The sequence below is a fragment of the Camelus bactrianus genome, chromosome 17, assembly GCF_048773025.1.
Source record: "Camelus bactrianus isolate YW-2024 breed Bactrian camel chromosome 17, ASM4877302v1, whole genome shotgun sequence".
Taxonomy (NCBI): domain Eukaryota; kingdom Metazoa; phylum Chordata; class Mammalia; order Artiodactyla; family Camelidae; genus Camelus; species Camelus bactrianus.
The window spans coordinates 26,938,582-26,963,850 of NC_133555.1; the positions used below are offsets into that span (position 1 = coordinate 26,938,582).

Sequence of the window (25,269 nt, forward strand, 5' to 3'; positions counted from 1 at the left end):
CAAAGTTGAGATTTCTGCTCTGGAGAGAATTTACTAGTCTTCGTGGAGAAGGAATTCAAACTGGCCCTAAGGAGGTCGGGTAAAGGGTGGCAGGTATGTTCATTTTTCCTTGGTGGTCTTTATTCTCACCTTGCCTACCCTCCAGGTTTCTCTTGCTTTACTTAACTGTGCTTTCATTAAACTGAATGATCAAGTATGCAGAACAGACTTGGTGCCAAACTGTATCTACCTACCTAGCAAAAATACCCCAGTGTGGTGGTTACTCAGAGTATCTTTGTAGCCAGAGCTAAGAATATAAGAGTAAGTTGCAGATTTTTGCCAATGCAGTTGACATGGAACTGGAATATTGCCTTTCTTATAAAATATTCCTCAGCAATCATTTAAACCAAAAGTAAAAAAGAGAACAGTAGCCTCCTGAGCAAGCTCATTCTGTCATGTTGTAGCTCGGAGACCAGCATTACAAAGGGCAAACTAAGAAATGATTATTTATGGACTGGAAAGGCTGAACTCCTGGTTGCCCTGGATACCGTGTTCTCATCACTGTCCTGTTCTAGCGAGGACTGAAGTCCTCATGCATGACAACTACTTCGCTCTAAAAGTACATAGCCAAAAATAACCATTGATAATGAACTTAATAACTCCTCTATTTGACCAAATGAGAAATTGAAAACCATGTTTTTTTTAGAGAGAGTATAATTGAAAAGCCCACCTTTGGTATTCATCAGATATGTTTATTATTGCATCAAATTTAGTCTATTTCAATATTGGAACTATCACCAAATGGAAAATTGCATTCCTTAATGAACTCTGCGTCTTGATACTCACATGGGGTTTAAATAGAGCAATTTATAAGAACCACTTTGGTCTTCTGAGAGCTCATGACTTTCTCTTTAGAAGTTGTACAGGGGCAATGAAAAAGAAGAAATGAAAGAAGACATAACTTTGTCACACTGATATCCTGCATTTCTTGTATCTCAGTGATGGCAGCATCATCCATGCTGACACTCAAACCAAAAATTTGGAAGACATCTCCACTTCTCCCACTCTTTCTTTCCCCACACCCAATTGGTTTCCAAATCCTGAGAATCCTCTCTCCTTTTTACCTTTTAACCCTTTCTATCTAATGCTGTAGTTTGGCACTAGTTTTTATCTAAATTCCTTCAACAATTTCCTAATACCAAGGTACCTCTAGTCCAAGCACCCTAGCCTGATGGTTAAGAGCATCTGCTCTTAAGTCAAGTTACCGAGGTTCAAATTCAAACTGTGGCCTTGTAAAGCACTTGACCCTGTATCTGAGACATAATAAGCACTTAATAAATTAAGGTTAGTTGTCATTGTTATCACCATTGTTACTCACACTAGTGATCTTTCTAAAGCCCAGATCTGATCTTACTTCTTTCCTGCAAAAAGCCCTTTCATAATGCCCCAGCCCCTATTTAGTTTGACATGCAGGTGACCATTATCATCAATGGCCTCGAGTCCTGGTTGTGAGCTCTTTGAAGACAGGACTACGCTGAGCACATAGCCTGGCAGGAGGTCACACTCAATCACTGCTGGTTATTACTTGTTGGCTGAGTAAATTGATTAATAGTATTAAAAGATTCCTTTTTTACTCTAAAATAAGATAGCTTCATCAGAATTCCAAAGTAAACATTAGCTGTGCTTTGCTTAAATAAATCCTGAATAATGCAGGTAATATTTTACATTCAAGATTTGATAAATGGGTGTTAAATATACACACAAAGGAAAAATCTCCCTTGAGGGCAAGGCTTTGTAACCAGTAGTTTTAAAAGGAGTAGTTTAGGCAGATCACATTCAGTTTAGCATCTTTACCTAATGACTTCATACAAGGTGCAGTCAAACCAGGAAGCTTAGGCAGAGTAAAATGAAGAGTCTTTAGCAAAATCTATTATGTTTACTATAAGCTTTGATTTCTCTGCTTTCCTCAGCATCTATACAGTTCAGAGTAATATGTACTGTTTAAAAGGTGTTTAGATATAATAAATTAGTCATTTAAAAGAGTAATCAAATGTAACCATATTTCTCATACCAAATTGGCTTTTGTAGGCATCTCTTGCTAAATAAGTCTAGCCTACTGAGAAATCCATTGGCCTTTGACAGACAAATTTTTCAAAGTTTCTAACTTAGAACCAAATTCAATTAAAACAATACTTTACAACTTCTGTGGAAACCAGGCTACAAGTAATCAATTTTGGAGGGTTGTATTAGGAGTAGCCCTCGTGAGATTTATTCGAAAATGGGCTCTAGGCAGACTTAGGAAAAGAGCTAGGAGTTGGTTTAATGGATTCTTAAGTGAATTTTATTTTGGTGAGGGATTTTGATTGGCAAGAACATAAAACCATGTCTTGAGGGTGGTGTGTGTGTGTGTGTATGTCTGTGTATATGTGTGTTTGTGTCTGGTGGTGGTGGTGATGGTGGTTTCTTTTTAAGGAAAAGAAATAGCTATTAATGGAACCTGCTTCATGTGAAGATGTAAAGAATTTAGACTTTACATTAGGCAACCTGGACTCAAATCTCAGCTCTACTGTTTGCTGGCACCATCACCTATAAAATGGGAATGATAGAGGCCCTTCCTCGTGTTGGCATGGTGGGAATTGAGTGAGTACAGAGAATGCATGTGCCCCGTGCCCAACAGAATAAGCTTGCTCTTAACTGCAATCTGCTTCTCCCCCAAAGGGCTCTTCAAAGGGCCACTTGAATGATCAGAAAAGATTCCTAGGATATTTTCCCTTTTTATGACCACTCAGGACTTTAACGGTGGGCAGAGGTTCTGTTGTGCTTGTTTTGATGTGAGCTTAACCATTGGAATCCAGACTGACCCTTCACAGCTTTACAAATAAACTCACTATTTCAATATTTCATTATTTCTCTGTCCCACCTGTAACCCAAATTCAAGAAAAGCATGCCTCATGTGCATCCTACCCTGTAAGCAGATGCCCCAAAGCCATCATTCCTTCAAGTTAACAGTTCCTGTAACCTAATATCAAGCACATAAGCCTCCTCAGCTTGCTTTAAAAAAAAAAATCCTCGCATGCATCCATCAACATGGCACACTGCAGAGCATAATATTTGGAGAAAAACGAGGCAAAATGCACTTAATAAAATTACAAGCATATGGTAAGGTTCTCAGACTAGTTATTTATGGTCTTGATTAACCTTGCAACATTTTTGCCATTTTCATAGGTTTTCCATAACAACAGAAAAATATTGCCTTTATCTTTTAACATGGCAGGATTATCTTACCTCCTGTTCTTTTATTTAGCCTTCACTTCTTTCCCCTCACCCCAGAATTCCTAGCAGCTTCATCATGGAAAGGCAAAGCTTCTTGTGCTCTCTCCGCAGTGATTTCACGAGTACGGCTTTCCCAACACTAGTGCATAGCAACAGCGCCACCAAAAGGACAAGGTCCTGCATTTCTAGGATCTGTTTCATGTTTTGGCTCATCAGCATATCAGTGTTTTACATGATGAATGCTAGCTGCTGTGTGTCCAATGTATAATATATTGGCATTTCAAGCTCTTTATAGTTAATAGGTCTTAATTTGTTCTGATCTACAGATTCATTAACTTCTCAGCTCTCTTTGGTTATAATGGGTTTTCTTTTAATGCTCCTGAAGTAAAAAGGTAAGTAGTTGATTGTGCTATAAGCTGCCAATAAATCAGATAAGCAGCTGTCCTTTATACCACTATAGAAGTGATATACAAAAACTGATATTAGAATTGGTGTAATATCTGTGCTGTCAAGAGAAAATATTGAAATGTGCAAGTTGTTCTGTGTTTAGTGACTATGAAAGTCACCCCATGAAATAAACTTTTCTCCTTCTTAGAGTATTGTCTGTTATATCTTATGTTGTCTGAAATTTAATATGGCAAATTTTATTTTCTTTAATTTTAAATATATAATGACACTTCATAAGATGAAATCAAATGAATTTAATTTATGGTGAAGAGGTAGTCTTATATATTTCAAATAAATATATCTCAGGACCACTTTTTTTTTCCCTGCCATTAACTGAACTCAGTTTGTCATATTTGTTATTCAAAAACTTAGGTATTCACCACTCTTGATGAACCCCTAAGCTGGATTAAGCACTACAATTTACTGATTAAGAGGGTAAACTGTGAAATCAGACTGTATGGGTTCAAATTCTGGCCCTGCTATTTCCTGACTGTCATGACCTTAGGTTAACACCCAGTGTCTGAATTTCTTCCTGTTAGATGGAGTAGTTAATCCTATCTATTTTATAAAATTGCTGTGAGTGAGGATCAAATGAGACAATACCTATCAAGGGTTTAACACATAGTAAGTGTTATAAATAACAGTTACTGCTATTATTATTATTGTCCTAGTTATTTATAGGTACTGATTATTATCCCTTTGCTTCTTTTTATGGAATTCTCTAAATATGGTGACCTCCAAAATCAAAAAATCAATTTTATTCTTTTTTAACTGCTGCTTTCATGGGATGTTACCTACCTAGAAATAGTAGAAATAGGTTTCCTGCCATATAGGTACAGAAACATATCTACCCCATTTGTAGATGGGAACATGTGGCTTCAGACAGCCCCTCCATCTCCCTGACTGCCAGCCCACCATCTTCAGAGAGCTTTTAGAAACCATTAGACATGTTTTTATTCAGTCTGATTTGGGCCTGGTAAAACAAAAAGACCTCATCCAAGTGAATGCTCTGCCCATTCAAAGCATCAAGCAAAGTTAATGGGAACTGAAATATCTTGAAGGAGCTCTTTATCTTTATCATTACCATAATCTCTTCCTTCCCATGAGTCTGATTATGGAATTAGGGGACATGTACAGAGAAGGGGGACTGGAGCCACCCAATTTAGTATGGTACCCACTCCAAAGCAAGATTTAAGTCCCTCCCCAACACAGTCATTAGCAGTTGAGGTTTGTAAGTCAGTTTATAGCAGTTACAAGTATGAGTCAGAATGCTCTGCCATGATTGCTATTAGTAAATTTCAGTTGGTTATTAAATAAAATATTTTGAGTGACAGCTTGGTAATTAATTTTCAGTAATAAGAATTAAGAAAAGGAATTGAGTATTTAGACTGAGTTCCACTGACCTGCAATTATTTTAACTGAATTTTTTCGTTCTTTTATTCGTGTCATCAGTCTTTACTACTTCAAACAGTTACCACTGGTTTTTTTGTTTGTTTGTTTTCTAACACTTAAAAATCACTATGAATGTGAATCTTTTATTGATAGTGTCCTTTTTTACTCCTTGTATCATTGGATTTGTTTTATATAAACATGAGCAAATGTGGAAGGGCCAGTCTATGTAATCTAAGTGAGAACTGAGTCACAAACAAAACAGGATTCTGTAATCATTTCTGTTCTCCAGAGGATAGAGTAAGTCATTTGGAATAAGGGGGTTGGGGACAGCTGTAAATAGAATTAATGGTGTAAAATCAAGAAAATGGGAATTTGCCTGAATATTGAGACTGTGATGTTTAGAGTGTTACATAAATGCCTCTGAAAGTATATAGGTGAAGGTCCATTCACTGGAGGCCTGAGTACAGTTGAAATACGGAAATGAATATATTATCAGGAGAATTTCTGCGCCACTGTGAGTTGATCCAGGGAAACCTGTTAGGCTCTTTGCTTGCTAATTCCTTTTTTGCTGTGAAATAATAAAGCCTAAATCATAGAACTAAATTTCACTTGCAAATTGCTGGAAGTCTTATTTCTCCAGTGAGATCAAATATGTCTTATGACATGTTTTTCCTGCCACTGTTCTCCCAGCTGTTTTTTCTTATTACTGAAATGGTGATGCGTTGGTATTGGTTCAATTGCCAAAGTATCTAAGTACATTTAAATTCATGGTGCATCACCGATAATCAGGCTAAGTGACTGTGATTATCAGACAGGCTGTTTGATTTAAATTAAAAGGGCACTTCCAAGAAATTATTTATAGAGGAAGACAGTTTAAAGAATTCCCATCACCCATGTCATTAATATTTTATGGTCCATTAAAGAATCTGTGGAAAATAAGGGATATGTGCTTTATATGTACAGGCATCATTGCTATACTCTTTCCTTTGGTTGGGGCAGCATGTGGTGCCAAATTATGGCTGAGAAAACCTTAATGGCAACCACATTGGGTAAGGAAGTAACTGAAGCCCTTTAAATGCAATTCAAAAATGTATACCAAACTCTGACTTTTAATAAGATGAGAATGTTAAAAATGATTTTCATACTAGAATTACATGGTTGTTAACTACATAAGAAAAATACTTTGAGCTGATGTTCAAAAAGAGAATTTTATCAGATATAATGGAATTTTCTCCCTTTATAGAACAGAGGGAAAACATCAATTTCCATTGGAGGCAAGTGTTTAAGGCTTTCATGGAATGTAGTTATTTAGCTATGTTTTGAAAAACACAATAACTTAAAAGTTTTCTTGGGGAGGGAAAAATTGAGATTTCACATTTTGTTAGGTATTGGCATCACTTTTTTCAGTTCAACTAATTAATGCTTCAGGCTTTATTATACACTCAGGGAAAATGACCACCTTGACCTAAGATTCACATGTGTAATGCCATTAAAGAAAACAGAAGTTATCCTTACGAACTTAGTAACATTGAGATATAAATATATATATTCTATATCTCCAGGTCTCCAAGTTATTGCTGATACTTGCTATACAGCGTTAGTTCCACGATAATATATCTTGTTTTTTTTTTTTTTTTTTGTCCTGGAAACAACAACCAATGTTAACAGCATAAAAATCACACAAGGAGGAAGATTTCACACATGAGCTTTAATTATATGATAGATGCTGTCTAGTCCAGTGACTGGTCATTAAAATAACCTGTGCTTTCTCACATACACCACTTTGTTATTTGCTGGATGTCCCAAACAGCCTTTGACTCTTTGTAAAATAAACCAGCTCCTTCATGCAGATTGTTTCTCAGGAAAAATTATGTAATGAGAGTGCATGTGAAAGTATATGTAAAGAACATTATGCTGAATAGTGCCTCACAAATGTTTTGTCTTTTACAGCCTGTCAACCAGGGTCGTCACTATCAGAAAGAAATGAATCCACCTTCTCCTTCTAACCCCCGGTAAGAATCATTAATAATTTTTTTTTAAAGATTGTTTAGGAATTGACTGGGCATTTACCTTGGTTTCATGAAATTTTCCAAACTTCCAAAGAGCTTCCAAAGTTCTTCTGTTTAGAAGTTTTGGTTCAGTCTACTTTTCTCATTCAGATTATGCTGTCATAGTTAACAGTCAAACTAGGTTTAATTAGCACTTCTGCCTCTTACTGGCTGTGGGACTTTGAGAAAGTCATTTAAGTCCAAGTAATTTAGGCATGATAATTACCTCATAGGATTTGGGAGAGGATCAGATGACCTAATACGTGAAAAATCCTTAGCACAGTTCCTGGCACATAACAGGCTCTCTTTAAGTATTAATTTATTCAGTATTAATCTATTTGCATAAATATTTTGTTTTAATAGGTATTTGATGTTTAGTACATTTTAGGCATAAATCTTTATGTTACCTGGTGCCTTTACATTTACCAAAATAGCTTATATAAGTTCAAATGGCTGTTCTCTTTTTTAATAATTTCAAAGTTCATAATCTCAAAATTATTTCATTATTTAGAATGTCATTGACATGAGTAATTTGTCAATATTAAAAAACCTTATTATTTTAGGCTCATTATAGACAAGTAAATCTGAATATGAGTTTTGAAGTGTATATAGTATTGTATGACTTTCTTTTTTTAATATATATTTTTATTGACGTATAGTCAGTTTTCAATGTTGTGTCAGTTTCTGGTGTATAGCACAATGCTTCAGTCATACATGAACATATATATATTCGTTTTCATATTCTTTTTCACCATAAGTTACTACAAGATATTGAATATAGTTCCTTGTGCCATACAGTATGAACTTTTTGTTTATCTTTTTTTATATATATTAATTATTATCTGCAAATCTCAAACTCCCAATTTATCCCTTCCCACCCCCTTACCCCCTGGTAACCATAGTTTGTTTTCTATGTCTGTGAGTCTGTTTCTGTTTTGTAAATAAGTTTGTTTGTCTTTTTTTTTTAAATTCCACATATGAGTGATATCATATGGTATTTTTCTTTCTCTTTCTGGCTTACTTCACTTAGAATGACATTCTCTAGGTCCATCCATGTTGCCTGCAAATGGTATTATTTTATTATATTTTTGGCTGAGTAGTATTCCATCGTGTTCCACAACTTCTTTATCCAGTCATCTGTCGATGGACATTTAGGTTGTTTCCATGTCTTGGCTATTGTAAATAGTTCTGCTGTGAACATTGGGGTGCATGTATCTTGTATGGCTTTCTGAAAAAAATAGCTAAATAGGCTGGTTTATCAGTATAAGTCAATATCAATTTATTACTATATATTAAGATACTAGGAATTTATTGAAAATGAGTCTGTCTTGAGCTCCACACACAGGATCTTAGTTATTATAATGCATCTTATTATCTAAATGCATCTCATTATCAAGCTCTCTCACCTGTACTGTGGGTCGTCCCATGGAATAGACCAGAACACTGACAGAGTTGTAGCTCTCGCTCCAGAGTGTGGTATCTAATAGTGTCTGAATCAAAACTCATTGCACATAATCAAAAACAACTGAGCTAGTTTTGAGAGAGATAGAGGAGGAGAAGGAGAAGAGAAAGGGAGAAAGACAAAAAGAGACAGACAGATGGGAGGGCTTCGTTAAGTAAGGATATAGGGCTGTATTCTGGAAGCCAAGGGCAGCCAGTTCTCAGGAGGGACCTGAAACTAGGGACTAGAAAGCTGAGAGGCAGGCAAACAGTATCTTCACTGCACCTCCGCCTGCTTTTTCCTGTCTGCTCCATTCTTCACTCTAAGCTCCAGCTTTCTCTGCTTCCTATCACATATGGCTGTCTTGGGTTTACACATTACAGTTCAAAGTACATGCCGAGGCTGACAGTCTATGTCTGAATCCCAATTCCTGCTTTCCAGGAGAGAGAATGTAATTGGCCTGGCTTGGGCTAAGTATTCACTTCTGGTCCAATCAGCAATGAAGAGCCAACCAAGCCATATAAAACTAACATGGCTATCAGGAGACCACCTACATAGTTTATAGGACTTTTAATGGGGCCCAGAATATTAATGACATAGGAAGAGTAAGTGTTCTTTATGAATAATTTCTTCTAAGTGTTCCTGGTCCATATGCCTGATCTAGTCATTCTTGCATGTTATCTAGTAGGGGGAATTGTCATTATCATCAATAGATAATAATAAGGAGTTGAAAATTGAGATTATAATTTTAGTATATATAAAAAGGTATTTAAACGTTCTTCAATTTAGTTATCTCTTGATATGTGTCTCTTGCAATCTTGCAGCCCATCTAGATTTGACCAAAAAACACTTTATCTATATAAGAATAAACTTTCAAAGTAACTGGAAATCCAACTTTTGTCCTAATAACAACAAAGTCAGGACTTGTAGTCTGAGTAAATAAGAGTAACAGAAAGTGATGTTAGAAAGTGAAGTATTTTGTTTCAACAAAAGGAGAAAGAGGACCTAATTTTTATCCTACTTCTGCTACTAACCCCGTATATGATCTCAGACAAGCCTCCCAACCTGTCCAGACCTCGTCTAACAATAAGAACACCCTCATGTGTAAAGGAAAGGATTTGGATTTTATAAGCTCTCTGAGGTCACTTCCAGATTTATGATTCTGTGACTTTGATGAGACTCATTATAAGCTATTACATAGTAAAACCAGTTCCACTATTGAAGGGAACACTGCCCTACATAGAAAACATACCTCATAATATTGGATTGATTAATTGTTTAATTACTTAATTAATTAAGTAGATGTGGCAGTATGTGATTTTAAATATCCCTTTCAAAATTTGATTCTCAAAGACAGAATATAAGAAAATTCATCAGCTAAACAGACAATATATTTTACTTAACAAAGTAAGTGTTCATTCATTTAGGAAAAATGTATTTATATTTTTACACAATAAAATTAAAAGCCAATTATTTTTAAAGCAAAAAAGTAAAATGCCACCAACCCTATTTTCCATCAGGTTATCTACCAGTTTCCTAGAAAATTATTATATAGCTGTTCAAAAACAGCTTGGCTCTTGGCTCATAAATCCAGCAGTTTGGAGAATTGGCAGAAAGGCATTATTGAGCCATAAATAAAGAAGATGATAAAATTATGAGGTCAGCATAGATCATCTATAAAAATGGGATAAATTGAATCATGTAATACATGTAATTTAACTTAAAATTTAAAGCCATGGTTCTTAAGATTTGTATTTATTATATTTCTTAAAAATTACTCTATCCCATGTTTTAGACCCTAAAATACAGAACTTTAAAATTAAACTTTAAAGTTGAAAGATACTGATAATGAATACTAAAAAAAAAAAAAAAAAAGAAGAAGAAGAAAAGATAAGTCTCTAAGTCTACCCCTTTGCATAAACAAGCATCCAACCTGAATCTTATTGAAAGTTTGGTATGCAGAAGCTCTGAACAATACATGAGAAGCAGTAGGCTCTTGATTTCCTGAACAAAGTAATGCAAACATGTTGGGGATGGGGGACACATGTGTTTGCAGGTCCATTGAAAGGAAAGCATGATGGTGCCCTTTGGGAGGTGAAGGGGCCACACTAGCTTCAATGAAATATCTGCAACTACTCCAGACACCTAAGAACCTAATATTTTTAAATTATATATACTCATACCTGCATACGTACATATTTAGAGAGTCAATTTTTCATAAACGTTATTAATGTAACAGAACAACCAATATCTCTGAAGTGTTTTATTTACATTTTATTCTGGAAAGATTTTTATTTATGCACCATAATTACCTTCTTAGTTTTATGTGTTGATGATTAAAGATAGTATGCAGTCCATGAAGCAGGCACATTTGGGTTTTGAAAAGTAGGCTTTAGGATGAAAACAGCTGAAACACCTCATATATTCATTCATTGTGTTCCTCAGATTGAAAGGTTTCACTTGCACTCACAGGGCAACGCTTGACACTGGTTAGAGGTAGGATACAATGGTAATGATTTCCTGAGAAGTTTACAATCTAGGGATTGAAATACACATGATTCATCTCATCACACTCCCTTGTGTGTCTAGACCTGGCAACAAGGCCATTTCCCCTTGCATTGGTAGGCTTGGGGGTGACGTTTCCCATTATTTTGGCCTAACATGCTGACTGAGATTTAGGCAGCATCTCAGATGCTGGGGCCCTTGCCTCCAGTGTCTATCTACCCACACTGTCTCATGGGGCACTGACAGCCTCTATGACAAGATGCAGAAATGGCTAACAAAATCTAATACAATTTAGAGGAGTGTTGGGAAGGAGGAAACAATTTCACAGTTCATTCATGTTGAGAAATGTTTCCTAGCATATAAACTTATATTCTGCCAAACTGAACAAAATGGATGCTGTTCACGGCCTTAAGTTATTTATTTTAAAGTGCCATCTATTGGTTGGTGGGGTTCAGAGCTGTTCCTTAGGCACATCTATTTATGTGTTTATGTAGATTCTTCAGAACAGCTTGAGATACTTTTGCTCAGGAAAAGGTTTTATAAAGTAAGCTGTGATTACATTCTGGTTGTCTGTTGATATGGATGGAGTCGATAACCAGTCTTTCATTTCAAATGACGATTACACTTGCTATTTTTACAACTTATTGGAAAATTAGGGGGTGGAGGGAAAGTACTCAAAGGCTCTGTAAGGTTTCTAAATATTTATGGAAATAAACAACATAGAAAATAATTCTAGACTGCCCAGTCATGAATGGCATGGTTTTCTTTCTGAAGTGTTTCCTTTATGATTTATCACTTATCTGTAGTTTTTTAAAATGCCATTGCAGATTGTGTTAGGGCTTGAATCCTTTGCAGCCTTGCCACATGTTTGTGTGATATAAATGTACTTATAACTATAATTATCTGATAATTCCCTGCAGACTTTGACAAATGATTAATAACCACTGACCTCAGTTCATGCTGGCTCAGCCAGCCTGACTGAGGCAAGCAGGCCTGTCATTGTAACCTACAAGCGCTTCTCTGGACTGATCACAGTGGCTTCATTTTTCTTTTCTCTCAAATTGTCGGGACTCAGCCTGATGAGCTTCTCCTCTATGGCTTAAGCTTTTTTTCCCCACCAACACAAGAGACAGAAAATGTGTAAATAAATAAAATTAAATACAGAACTTGTATGTCATGTTTCTCTTCAGATGATTAAGTTTGGATCATTTTAAAACAAATAAGTCAGATTTTTAACAAATATTCCTCCTTAGACCAAAGCATAACAGAGGATTTTTCGATTAACTGGGCACACAGTTTCTGTAAATGTAGTGTCGTTGTTTTCTATTGTCTATATTTTGGCGTTAAATCTTAATGATTTGCCTATAAAACAAAAGGCATCAGATTTAACTTTCATATCATTCCTATCCTTAGCTTTAACTAGGAAAAGCTATGGGTATCAGTGCCTCTTATTTCATAATCCTCTTCCCACAAATTCCCACCTGCTCATTTGAAGGCGGTGACTCTCCATACCCAGAACTCTGATTTAAACTGCTTGGCTGAGGACCTGTCATGCTGTTCTCCAACTTCCAAGTTCCCTGAGGACAGGGTGGTGTCTGTCCTCCCTGTGGTGCTCAGCACAGCCTGGCTTGGTAAGGAGCTCTGTCAGAATGTGAGCTAAGGGAGGGAGGGTAGAGGTACGCCCAGACACCATGCAGATATGAAAGTCTTCATCCCCAAAGTTAGCCAGTTGAATTTCAAATATTTTTCTATGGCTGTGCAAGATTGCCCTTTCCTTTTCTGAAAATAGGAAGACAGTGGTATCGCTTTATTCACAACCAGGATAAAATTGTGTTTTCACTAAAGGCTCTTGTTTGGACAAAGTTGAAATCTAATTTCCATGCATGTTCCACTCCCTGCCAAGCCAGAGGTGCATAGACACCGGTGAACATTAGAATTGCCCTAATCTTTAATACATAATGTAATATGTATTATTTATACAAACTACTTAATAATAGCTTCCAATGCCCTCTATATTCTAATGACTCTCAAAATTATATATGTCCAGTCCTGACCCTCCTCTGAGTTCCAGACTCATGTATCCAAGCTGCCAATTTGGCAGATATCCACTTGGACCTCTAATGTATACCTCAAATCCAAGCATTCAAAACATAACTTGGTTTTCTCTCCCTCTACACATTACACATCTGTTCTTTCCTCAGTTTTCTCCATCTCAGAAAATGCCACCTTTACCCCCTTTTACTTAAGCCAGAAACCAAGAGCGATCCCTGGTTTCTCTCTCTAACCCACCTCCTGTCCAGCCTCAGCAAGTTGTACTGGCGCTCCCTCCCACCACAGCGTATGCCAGCTCCAGCCACTGCTCTCTCCTCACTGCTGCAGTCCCAGCCCAGACTGCCATCATCTCTCACCTAGACAAATGCCATCGCTTCTCACTTGCTTTCTCTGCTCCTTTGGCCCCTTCTCTCTGTTCTCCACTGAGCAACCAGAGTGGTGGTGTTACACCTAAACTGGACTGAAGCATTCCCCCGTGTAAAACCTCCCAAAGGTTGCCCTCTGTTCTTAGGGTCAACTCGTGCTCCTTACCCTACATGCCCACCACTCAGACTGTGTTTCATACCATTTTGCACCTTGTGGACTATGGATCAAACACCATGGTCCTGTCTCTTTTTCTCAAATACACAAATACCACCTTAAGAGCTTCACATGAGATGGCCCCTCTGCTGGGACTCTCTAGAAAGGACATAGCAGCCTCCTGTCATTCTGGTCTCCATATAAATGTCATCCATCTAAATGGAGGCTAAGAGAGCCCCCTTCTTAGCATCTGACCTAAAATAGCCCCAGGCAGCCTCATTATATTTTCTTTTTTATTTTCACCGTAGTACTCCTCACTACCTGATGTTTTCTTGCTTGTTGCTTATTGTCTGCTCACACACACACGCACACACACACACAGAATATGCTAGAATGTAAACTGTGTGAGAATAGGGCCTTTTTATCTCTCTTGCTCACAATATCCTAGCTCTCCAAACAGTGCCAACACAAAGGAGACACTCAAGAAATGTGTGCTGAATTCACTGAATCTCACAAAAACGACTTTACCCCATGTCTCTACACTAGCTACATCACTGTGTACCTAATTGCTAGCTGGAACCCAGAAGCACCTGTATACTTTTCTCCCCTGAGGGTGTCTGGAACCTGGGCTGGTTCCTGCTTATAATAAATGAAATCTCTTTCATGAATTTGTTTTAAATGATACCTTAGAAGATACCCACAATCCTAAGTCTCTGGTAAATGTATCATTTTAAAACTTTAAATGGAGACGGTTTTCTCAAACTGATTTTGAGAATTTTCTCTGCATTCTTATTGGAAATTGCTTATCTGTATTTGCCTATTCATGCCCATTTTGTGAAGTCAGGGTGTCACTTGCTAGAAATCTGCTTGAGCTGGCATTGCTACAGAATGTGTTCTTAACCCTCACCAACGAACAGAATCTGGATAAGAAGAAAAAGAGCGTGTGTGTGTCTGTGTGTGTATGTGTTTACAGAGAAAGAAGGAACATCTGAGCCTATGGTGCAGCTACCCTCGAGTGAGCCCCCTGCCCCACCTGCTCCTAGAAGGGTCCTCAGTTCGCTGATCTAACCAGTAAACAGACTTTAAAAACTCCTGTACAAAGAGGCTCGCCTGAGTCCCCTTCCTGCCTGGTCTGTAACACGTGCTGGGCTCAGAATGGCTTCCCTAGCCTCTCTAGCCCTGCCGCTGAGAAGACCTAAGCTAAAGGCACCCTTGGTAGCCAACCAAATACCTGGGAAATCATGCTGCCTATCACCTCTGACCACTCTGAACCTGGGACCCTGCCTGCCACAACTTCAGGGCCACCATTCCCCTTGGGTTCCAGAAGACCCAACAGTTCACCAGCAGTGCTAGACAGCTGGCAGTCCCATCACTTCTTCCTCCTCTGCTCTTGGCTCTTCTTCACCTGTCCAGCTCACTTTTAGTCCTAGTTCTGATCATTTATTCTACAAGAGCTCACTAGCTCAGACTGCCTACTTGTTCCAGTCACCCTGTCCCAGGCCCTAACTAGCCGTCACCCCAGAAGACTGGGTGCCACCCCTGCCACTGGACCAATATTTCTTTTCCTTTGCTCTCTCTACTTGTTCATTCTGGCCCTGCCTGCCTGGGCACCTGTGACCTCACCCTCCAGCTTCTTAGTTGAGATGCCTGCGTGCTCTCTGACCAGGTCTCTCAGGCCGCTGGGGCTTAGCACTTCAACCTGAGTCTCCTGCTTTTCCAGCTGTACTCCATGAGAGAGTAAAGCCATTAGGGCTGGAGAACTACTCATCAATATTTTATTTATCGTTATGTTTTCCAAAATTACAAACTCACAAAACCCACGTCCACAAGAGCTTCAGAACAACAGATAGCATCTTCTCCCCCACCCCTCCCCAAGCTTCTGTGTCTGAAATGATGGATCCCTGAAGAGTCTTAGCATTTTTAACTAGCAGAATGTGGGGCTCCTGTGATTACCAAGGCCTCCCTAGTCATTGTTATCCATCCAAATGATGGATTCAGATTACCTTTGGCCCAGGGTCCTGTGTAAAAAAAGGTAATTACCAAAGTAATTATTTACCATTCCAACGTTTTACAGTTTCAGCTTTTAATTAAAAGATTCAGCTTCCTATTCTAGAGTAATGAGCACCTTTAAAAAGACATCGAAGTACTAATTCCAGTTTATAACATTCACCTCAGTTCTGGCTGAGGGGAGGGTGAGAGGAATGCAGGCTGAGGTCCAGGATGATGACGTGAACCTGGGAAATGGAAGACCATAGTTATGGTTAAATGGCCACAGCCAGTGGCATCCGTAGACTCACTGCCTCATCATTCACTTTGTAACCTAATGCACAGTGCTCCCCTTGTTACTCAAACAAGGAACCACTACAACACTAAATGATTGAAAATGTACTGCAGTTCATACCTTCAGCAACATTCAGTATTTCTGAAGCACCTACTCTGTGCAGAGTACCGTAGAGAGAGGGTGAGGGACTGGCTTCCCAGCAAAGGCCAGTCCACGGCAGGCTGTGAAGGTACCTGGGGCAGGGGAGCATGGGCCCAGCCTGGCATGGAGAAATGGCAACCTTTCCAAAACCATACCCACTCGCAAGTGCTGCTTTTGTTGGCAGTTGGTTTTACATCTTCCCTGTAATTTTTTTTGTTTCTCTTGTTAATGAAAAACATTACATTCTGAAATTGATTAAAGTTAGAACACATAATTTTTCACTCTAGCAATATATTATGTTTACCCGAGTTTACAGCTTCATATTTTGCTGTTCATTACCTCATAAAAACCCACTCAGTATAATAAATACCGCACAAGTCAAACGTCCAGCCTATTTAAAATTACTTGAAGGAGAAAAGGCAAACAACTTTTAGCTGATTTGATTGAATTAACACTAACATTATTGTTCTATTGACTCTTTCTTGTCCATTGATTTTTAAAAGCCTTTAGCTCCCTTGCCATCCATTAAGACAAATCAGATGCAATTTGGTGCTCAGCTCAAGAAAATGCTGTTGGGTGTTGGGTTGGGTGTATGTATGGAAGAAAATTACGTATATGCTGAAACAAGACTGGTTAGAGAGCAGCTTCTCATATTTTGCTGTAAATAATTCGTTGCTTTTGACATTTGAGATTAACAATAGTGACCTTTGTTTTATTATTTGAACCCTTGGATTGATAACAAGTGAAGCCAAAGGGTGACTTGTAGATAACTTTATCTCTTATTTAAGATGAAAGGAAACTAGCTAGAATTTTATATATTCTCATATATTTCAGCCTTTAAATCTCTTTATTTGCAGAACTTATAGAATAAGCAACTGGATCAAAGCAGGAAAGGAGGGAAGGGTAAAATAACTTCTGTTGAATTAATAGTGAATAATTTTTAAACAGCAGAACCATTTGTATTATTAAAATAACAAAGAACAAGAAACCTGAGATCTGGCCCAGGCTGAGGTCAATCAACATCACGTTAAAACTGAGGGTCTCACCTTAAAGTCACAGTGTGGCTTTCAGTTAAGTGTGTTTGTGCTAATGAAGTGTGTTTGATGTTTATGGTAATGAAGGACTGTCTGTGAGGGGGGCAGTTCATCCTTAAACTACTAGATGAATGGCTTTTTCTTTTTTTGTTGGTAATGATACCTTTTTCTTTACAGGAAAGGTTTGGAGGTGGAAAGTGAGAGTCTATTCACTGGCCATGAGTGTTGGTAGGAAATTCCATTTTGGCCAGTGTTTTGACTTGGTGAAGGGTGCAATTACTTTGTATTTTACCATTTGCCCTCTTCCGACCTCTTTCACAGGTTTCATTGAAACCTGAAATTGGCTTCATTTTAGAAATACTATTAACTCACATTAAGAGTTGAGAAAGTTTCAGTTTCTCCTGTTGGAATAATGGAAGAAATGGGAAACAAACAAGAACAACCACCCATGTGACATTCTCTAAATTTGCTTGTGATTTTCTAAATTTCAGTGCTAGCAAAAAAGAAAGATGCAGCAAGGCATACAGTAAATGAAGATATTATGTATTAGAGAAGGAATGAATCTGTCACTTTGATAGATTGTGAGGCAAAGAGCAGATTAACAGATTACTCATAGTCAGAAGGCAGCTCGGCATGAAAAATGTGCAGGAAATGATAAGTGTGGGTTTGTGCTGATTTAATGATATTTTTAAACTACAATAACAATAAACTACTATAACTGGTAGTATAGTATAATAAAGCACTTTGCTTGCATTTTTAAATCATCAACATATCCAGTTTGACCTTAAAAACGTTTTGGACCATTCTCTATTAAAATAGGTAGCTTTCAAATTAGAAAAAGGCACCATGTAAAATATCACAGCAATGACCTTACAGGAAATATTGTTGGCTTTTAAAAACAGTTCTTTCCTAAACTAGCATTTGTAATACAAATTTTAATTACATTTTAAGCACATTAACACCACGCGGACTTTCTCTTTGGACATTTAAATCACTTACAACAAGAAATCATTATCTCTTAACAATCATTTCCAGTAAAGTGCTTCATAGATGCCACTGATTTGTCTTTATATTTTCATTGCAGGTTTTTAGCTTTGTAGCTGAGATCATGGAGTACTTATGAATAAAACTACTATGTTTACCCACAGATAGTGGATAAAAGTAGTTCAAATTTGACTTGAGTACTCTGAGTCATAGCAAGAAATAAGATGAATTACTTGTTTTATTTTATATTATTCCAAATATTTGTCAGAAAGAAAAACTTTTTAAGAGGTTTACATTTTTATATAAATAATCTGGGGTCTGAATATCACACTCTTAGTTAATTTGACAGTGATGAACTGGCATTGCCAAGAATTTTCAGAGTGAAATTTCTGTAATACATTTAAATGGTTTTTATTCTAACATCTTAATAGTCAAAACCTAATGTAAGTCTTGAGTTTTTTCTTATTATCTTCTCTCAGCTCATCAGTGATCGCTTTTTACATAGTTAGGTACAGTGTAACTTGTAAGGGAGTAAAATATTACATTTTCTGTCTAAACACTTGTATCTAACCCAAGTGCAAATAGATGTACTAATATTGCATGCCCAGGGCTTGAATCCCAGACAGGATTATGGCTCAAATTATGTCTTACATACACAGTAAAGACTTTTTCCAGAATTCAGCATGTTTTATACATTTTCCTTCTTCTAATATATTAGTACTCTCAACTTGGGGTAAGTAAACAAGCTAATGTAAAGAGGTAGTCAGTATTCTTGGTGGAAATTCTGAACTTTATTCAGCAAAAATTGTTTGCATTTTTTCCTGGCCTCTTTGCATATTTATTGTCTGCAGTAGTTACTAACACGATTTGCCAGATATTCCCAGCTTTCCCCACCCCAAGCACATTGTTGGACTGCTCTTCTGGTTTTGGGTGGAGCCAAAGTGCCCAGTTAGTTCTAGCCAATACATTATGAGCAAGATGGCTTACGTTGTTACTTGGGTGGAGCATTTAATTGTAGGTGTAAAACCCTCCAGAGTTCTCTTTTCCTCTGATACCTACCAGAAGCATTCAAGATGATGGTTGTTTTGCCAGCCTGGTTGCTGAATTACAAACATGAGCAAGAAATAAACCTTTGTTGTTTTTAACCCACTGAGATTTGGGAGTTGCTTATTACCAGGAATAACCCCAGCCTTACTCTGACTGATGCAGTTGCTAGATATGACATTGAATATATTTTGTCATTGGAAATACAGAGTTGCATATTTTGAAGGCTTAGAAATTGGTTAAAATTACTGAGCTCAGTATGCAGTTCATCGGCATATAGTGGAGTAAGTGGTTTTAGGAAATGATATAGTGTAGGTTAAAAACACAGTCAATGGAATTAAAATGCCAGATTTGTATCCTTGTGAAATTACTTTATTTCTCTAAACCTCAATTAGGTTATCCAAAAAATAGGGGTTCTATTTTACTACTTACTTTATAGCATTATTGTAAGGATTAAATGAGGTAATATGTGTAAAAAGTTTTGTACAGAGCCTGGCACATGTGTTTTCATTAAATGGTAGAAAGTGATAATAGTGGAGGTAGGAATATTAATAGGACTATTAGGAATAAAGTTTCCAAATCAGATCACACTTGAGAGAATCAGAGAATCCTAGAGAGATTGAAGAGATTATAGAGATGATTTAACCTTTGAAAGTCATCTCTGCACATCTTTGCCAGGGAAGCAGGCTCAGTGCAACTTGAGGCAGTCCACTTCTTAATTGAGCATTCCTTATTCTGAGCTAACGTGGGCTTCCCTATAACTTCTCCCTATTGGTCCTAGCTCTCTTTCTAGAACAATCATTTGAATCATCACTCTTTCACATAACACCCCTTGAAATTTTTGAATATCGCTTTTTGGTCGTTTCATTTTCTCCTCCAGCATCTCACTTTTTCAGCCTCAAGTCCTCTTTGCCATTCCTGGTCCTGGCATAGTCCTAATTGCCTTCCTTTGGATGTCTTTGAGTTTATCAAATTGGGATTCTGCAAACTGAACAAAATCATCTCAACAGTTTGGACTACACTTCGGACTACAGTAGGCCATTGACTAGAACTCTGTGTGATTCAAGTGTAGCTTGAATCACATTTTTTTCTCGATACTCATATCCCACTAATGGCTTGTCTTTGGCTTTTGGTCACCTAAAACTGTCACCATCTTTCTTCTGGACCACTTATACAGCCTCCTAAGTAGTCTCCCTGCATCCATTTGTACTTTTCCACCACAACCCATACCAATTCCCTACAAAGCAGTCAGACTAACCTTTTCTAAACACAGACCTGACTGTGACACCCTCATATTAAAACCCCACAATGGCTTCCCATTATTCACTGGGTAAAGGCCAGAATCTTTCAATGGCCTGCAAGGCTTGAGTGGCTTGGCCTATGCCTGCTGGCCCAACCTAATTTTGTCCAATTTTCCCTCTAGACATCTGTGCTTGAGTCACAGTGGCTTCCTTTCCTTTTCTCAAATCTGTCTGCCTCAGAGTCTTTTCCCATTGTTCCCTCTTCCTAGAATGCGTTCTTCTACTTTGCCTTCTCCCTTGCCTGGTTAAAACTTAGCCATCCATTAGATTTCCTTTCAAGCGTCACATCCCCTAGGAAACCCTCAAGTCCCTATCCATAAGCACATAAGTATATCCATAAGTATTCTCATAAGCACCATCTAACTTCAAACAGTTACACATTTTTGTGTGATTATCTGACCGATTTTGGTCTCACCCTCCACACTGTAACTTCTAGGAGGGCAGTAACTCTACTTTTGCTCATCATTGCATTTCGTGCCAGGATCTGACACAAACTGGATCTTGGTAAATACTTGTGAAAGAGATAGTGTTGTCTCAACCAGTCTTCTTGACTATCAAAATCTTTCTGAAGCTTTGTCGTTCAGCCTATTTTCTCTCTCAGCCCAATGTCGTCCATAAATTTGAAAAGTATGCTCACTGCCCCTGCAGAACATTAATCACAACCTAAAATAAATAATAGCTGAATATAAAGTCCTTTGGTCCTCCATTAAAAATCTTCTACCAGGTTAATATTGATCAACAGCCAATTTAAAGTGATATGATTATAGAGGAGGAAAAACCTTTTTTCTCTGTCCTCTTAGGTTCTGCACAAGACCCTGAATATTAAACTGACAAAAGACAAGTTAACAAAAGAAAAGCATGCAGATTTTATTTGTGTGCAGTGCAGATACACGTGGGAGAAGCTCAGTGATGAGTGACTCAAAGGGGTGGTTAGAAGTTGAGGCTTATATAGCATCTTAACACAAAACAATAAATTTGTAGACAAGTGTCAAGACAAAAGAAAGAGGAGTTTAGGCTTTTAGGAGTGGCAAACCATGGGAGGGTAAATATATGGGGAAAACTAATGGAAGATAAGGGTTGTTTTAGTAAAGTTTGTTTTGTAGATTCCTCTCAGTGCTATCTTTGGGCTTCTGATAGTCTCTGGTGATTGAGTCGTACTCTATACCAGCAAGGCACATTCTCCCCAGGAAATTTTGTCTTGCTTTGAAGTAGAAAGAGACAGGTCAGAGAACCTTTCTGAATCCACTGTTTCTCAAGTGTCTTCAGCTCAAAATAATCAATATGCCAAAGCTACATATTTTGGGTGGCATGTTCAGAACCCCAACATGATGACTCTAAATTAAATTTACAAATGGGCCAGTACTGTCCTACTTTTAATGCATGATAATTCAACCACTGACATATGATTTGGGGGATATGTTTCACACTTATGTGGAGCTAACCCGCACCCTTTGTCCATGGCAGGCATTGCTAGTGGATCACAGTCCTCTTGTCCCTGATCCCCACCATTAACTTAAAATCCTTCTTAACAAGACACTCCAGACAATAGTACCACTCAGAATTAGCATGTGATTTATAATCCATTTGTCTTCTTTGAGCTAGAATTTCCACTATTCTCTTAGTCAGCTCAATTATCGAATGGACTCTATTCCTAGCCCTACATAACACTCTCTAACTGAAATTGTCACCTTGCCAAAATCTCCTACTCTAAAAGTCATCCTTCCCCTTCTGTAAAAACCTTCCTTGACTGAAATGAGATTAGGACTGCTGCTTCTCCACAACCCTGACTCCATTCTCCATGTCAATCGTGATTAAAATCCTACAATGTTAAATGACAGGCATGATATATTTTTAAATTAATTAACATGAGTTCTGCCTGTGGCAATGGCAGATTTGGTTGTTTCACACTGAACTTCCTTCTGAGAAAACCAGAAAAGCCAGACAAAATATGAGACTTATTTGATTGAAGCCATTGGAGAACTTCCAAGACAGAGAGAGTTTACAGGGCCTTGCTCCAAAAAAGTAGGGAAGCCAGGAGAGACAGCCTGCATGTTGTGATACTTTTCTCAGGAAAAATTCCACTTTAGAAAGTAGAAGCTGAGAGGCTGAGACACTGAACATAGCCTTCAACAGCCTCATGGGCTTGGGGGACAAAAATTAGAGCTCAGGACCTATGAAGAGAAGAGGCCATAGTAAGTTCCAAAGTGCTACACCTTAGAAAGAAAAATTAACCAGAAGTAAACCAGCTCTCTGGAGGACTAATACACATTTATTCTGAACCATTCTAATGGCTGATCACCTTCTGACCCTACCCTAACTGCCTGCCAGAAGCAAAAAAATCACATCTAGAGGAAGAAAACATTTTTATAGTAACCCACTTAAAAATTTAAAAGCAAGTAAAATTAATTTTAAGAATATATATATTTTGATCCTATATAGCCAAAATATTATCATTTTAACGTGTTAGTTCTTGGCAGGAAAATTTTTTCTCTACCAACTTAGGTTCAAGTGATGGGATCAGAGGGCTGTGAATTAACTGACAACAGATTAACAGGAGAAGAAGTTTATTATATGTGCATGTGGAAGCATTCTATAAGGAGTGACTCTGAACAGCCAGGGGCCAGGGTTTGTGTATCAGCTTAAGGGGGTCGGGGAGTGGTTAGGGCTTCAGTGGGAAAGAATGGAAGGTCCTGATACGGCTTATTTACACCATTTCTGGGAACATTCAGTTGCTTAAAGTCAGTCGCCTCCTTGACTGGAGACTTTCCCAGAGTTGGGGGTTTGTAGCAGCTGACTCTTGAAAAGTTCTGCTTTAATCAGACAAGGGAAATTCAGATGAGATTTCTGTCTGCATCTGTCCAAATGTTTTCAGTTTAAAGCAGTCTTTGTGCCACTCTAGTTGTTTGCTTGTCCTCTCAGTCAGTATAAAATACTGTATTAATGAGCTACTTTACAATCTTTTCTTCATTTTAAGTCCTTCAAATCCAGTGTGTGTTTATATTCACTGCATATCTCGATTCAGACTACCTCCATTTCAAGTGCTCAGTAGCCACCTGTGGCTAGTGACTACCGTATTGAACAGTGCAATTCTAGAAGGCAACTTTGAAGAATAGCTTCATGGCCTTGGAGTAGGAAAGACTTTTTAAATAGATCTGAATTTCAGTAACCCTAAAGGAGAGTACTGATAAATTAGACTTTATTAAAATTGGAGCTTACTAAAGTATACTACTTAAGAAGGTGAAAAGACATGCCAAAGAGTGGGAGAAGATACTTCCAACACAGGAAGGGCTCCAGAATATGTATGTTTAGACTATATGAAGAACCACAAATCAGTAGGAAAAAAAGAGACAATTCAAAAGAAAGCAAATATGGCCAAGAGACTTGAACAGGCATTTTACAAAAGAAGATATCCAAATAGCCAGTAAATATAGGAAAATATGCACAAACTCACTAAAAATCAGAAAAATGCAAATTAAAAATATACTGATTCTACTACACCCCATCACAATGGCTAGAACTCCATCACAGTGGCTAGAACCTACCAATAATTTTGGTTAAGGATACCAAGGAACTAGAACTCATTCTGCTGATGGGAATATAAATTGTTGTAACTACCTTGGAAAACTATTTTGGCAGCATCTCTGTAAGCTGAATATACCACATCCTTCTATCCAACAGTTACTGCCTAGATATATGGCCAGTAGAATACATACATATGTGTGCCCAGCAACATGCATAAACTGTGGGGACTCATTCAGACACCCAGAGTTGATATAAAGATTATTGTCAAATGAAAACATTTGAGCTACAGAGATGTAGAAAGAAATCTCATCTGAACTTCCCTTATCTGACTAAAGCAGATCCTCCTGAAAATACAGCTGCCATTCAGCTGCCATGAAGACAGACCGCCCATTCCCAGTAGCATCAGAAAAACTTAACAGAACCTTCCATACCTTCCCAGTGAAGCCCTCACTCTCCCAACTTTGTTAGTTGGCACATAAATTTTTATCTCTGGCTATTCAGTGAGTCACTCATTATTGAGCAACTCCCAAGTGCACATGTAAATAAACTTTATCCATTCTCCTGCCAATCTGGCTGCTGTCAGTTAATTTGCAGGCCTCCCAGCACTGGACCCAAGTTGGAAGAGGAAAAACTTTTCAACATAAACACATTCATGATAGCCTCAAGTTGCAAACAACCCTATCTCCTTCAATAGTGGAAGCCATAAGTAAATTATGATATAGTCACAAAATGGAATACTATTTACACTCAAAACCATGGATTAATTTTGCAAATGTAATATTCGAGGAAAGAAGCTCAACAGCCAAGGAACAGATATCATATGATTCCATACGTACAAAGTTGAAAAACGAGTCTACTGATTGGTAGTGTTAGAAGTCACCATCTGAGCTCCTTTGGGGGAACAGGGAGTGTAATGATTAGGAGAAAGAGTGAAAGAGGCTTCTATTCTTAGCTCAGGTGGTGATTACAGTAACTTTCAAGCATTCATTGAGCTGTACGCTTATTATTTGTGCACTTTTCTATGTATATGTTACATTTAACAAAATTATTTATAAGAACCAGTAGTGTGAGTCTTAGTCTAATATAGTAAGTTTGCTCTTTCTGGTTTTTCAACATTTCTGTATCTTCCTGTGTTTTCTTCAATTTAGCAGGTTAGCTTTCTGTAGAACAAGGACCATCTTTAGGTTGAATAGCAGCTGGAGTAACACCATGAATAATTATGATGATGGTAGCTTGGAGACATGAAAGAATGATTGCCCTCCCTGGCAAGCCCAACTTACTCACTAGAATGGTCTTAGCAACAAAA

General features: G+C 37.8%; 1 protein-coding gene across 12 annotated transcripts in view; it reads left to right on the forward strand.

The window, feature by feature from the left end:
* Positions 1 to 25,269, forward strand: part of CFAP20DC (CFAP20 domain containing) — a 206,763-nt gene that overhangs the window by 152,315 nt on the left and 29,179 nt on the right. For all 12 annotated transcript variants that reach the window (XR_006719465.2, XR_006719461.2, XR_006719463.2 and 9 more), the window contains one exon: positions 7,042 to 7,103. Coding sequence is in view for 5 of the 12 variants with exons in the window: in XM_045505329.2 (XP_045361285.1) it covers positions 7,042 to 7,103 (62 nt within the window). In the remaining 7 variants the exon portion in view is untranslated. The remainder of the gene's footprint in view (positions 1 to 7,041; positions 7,104 to 25,269) is intronic.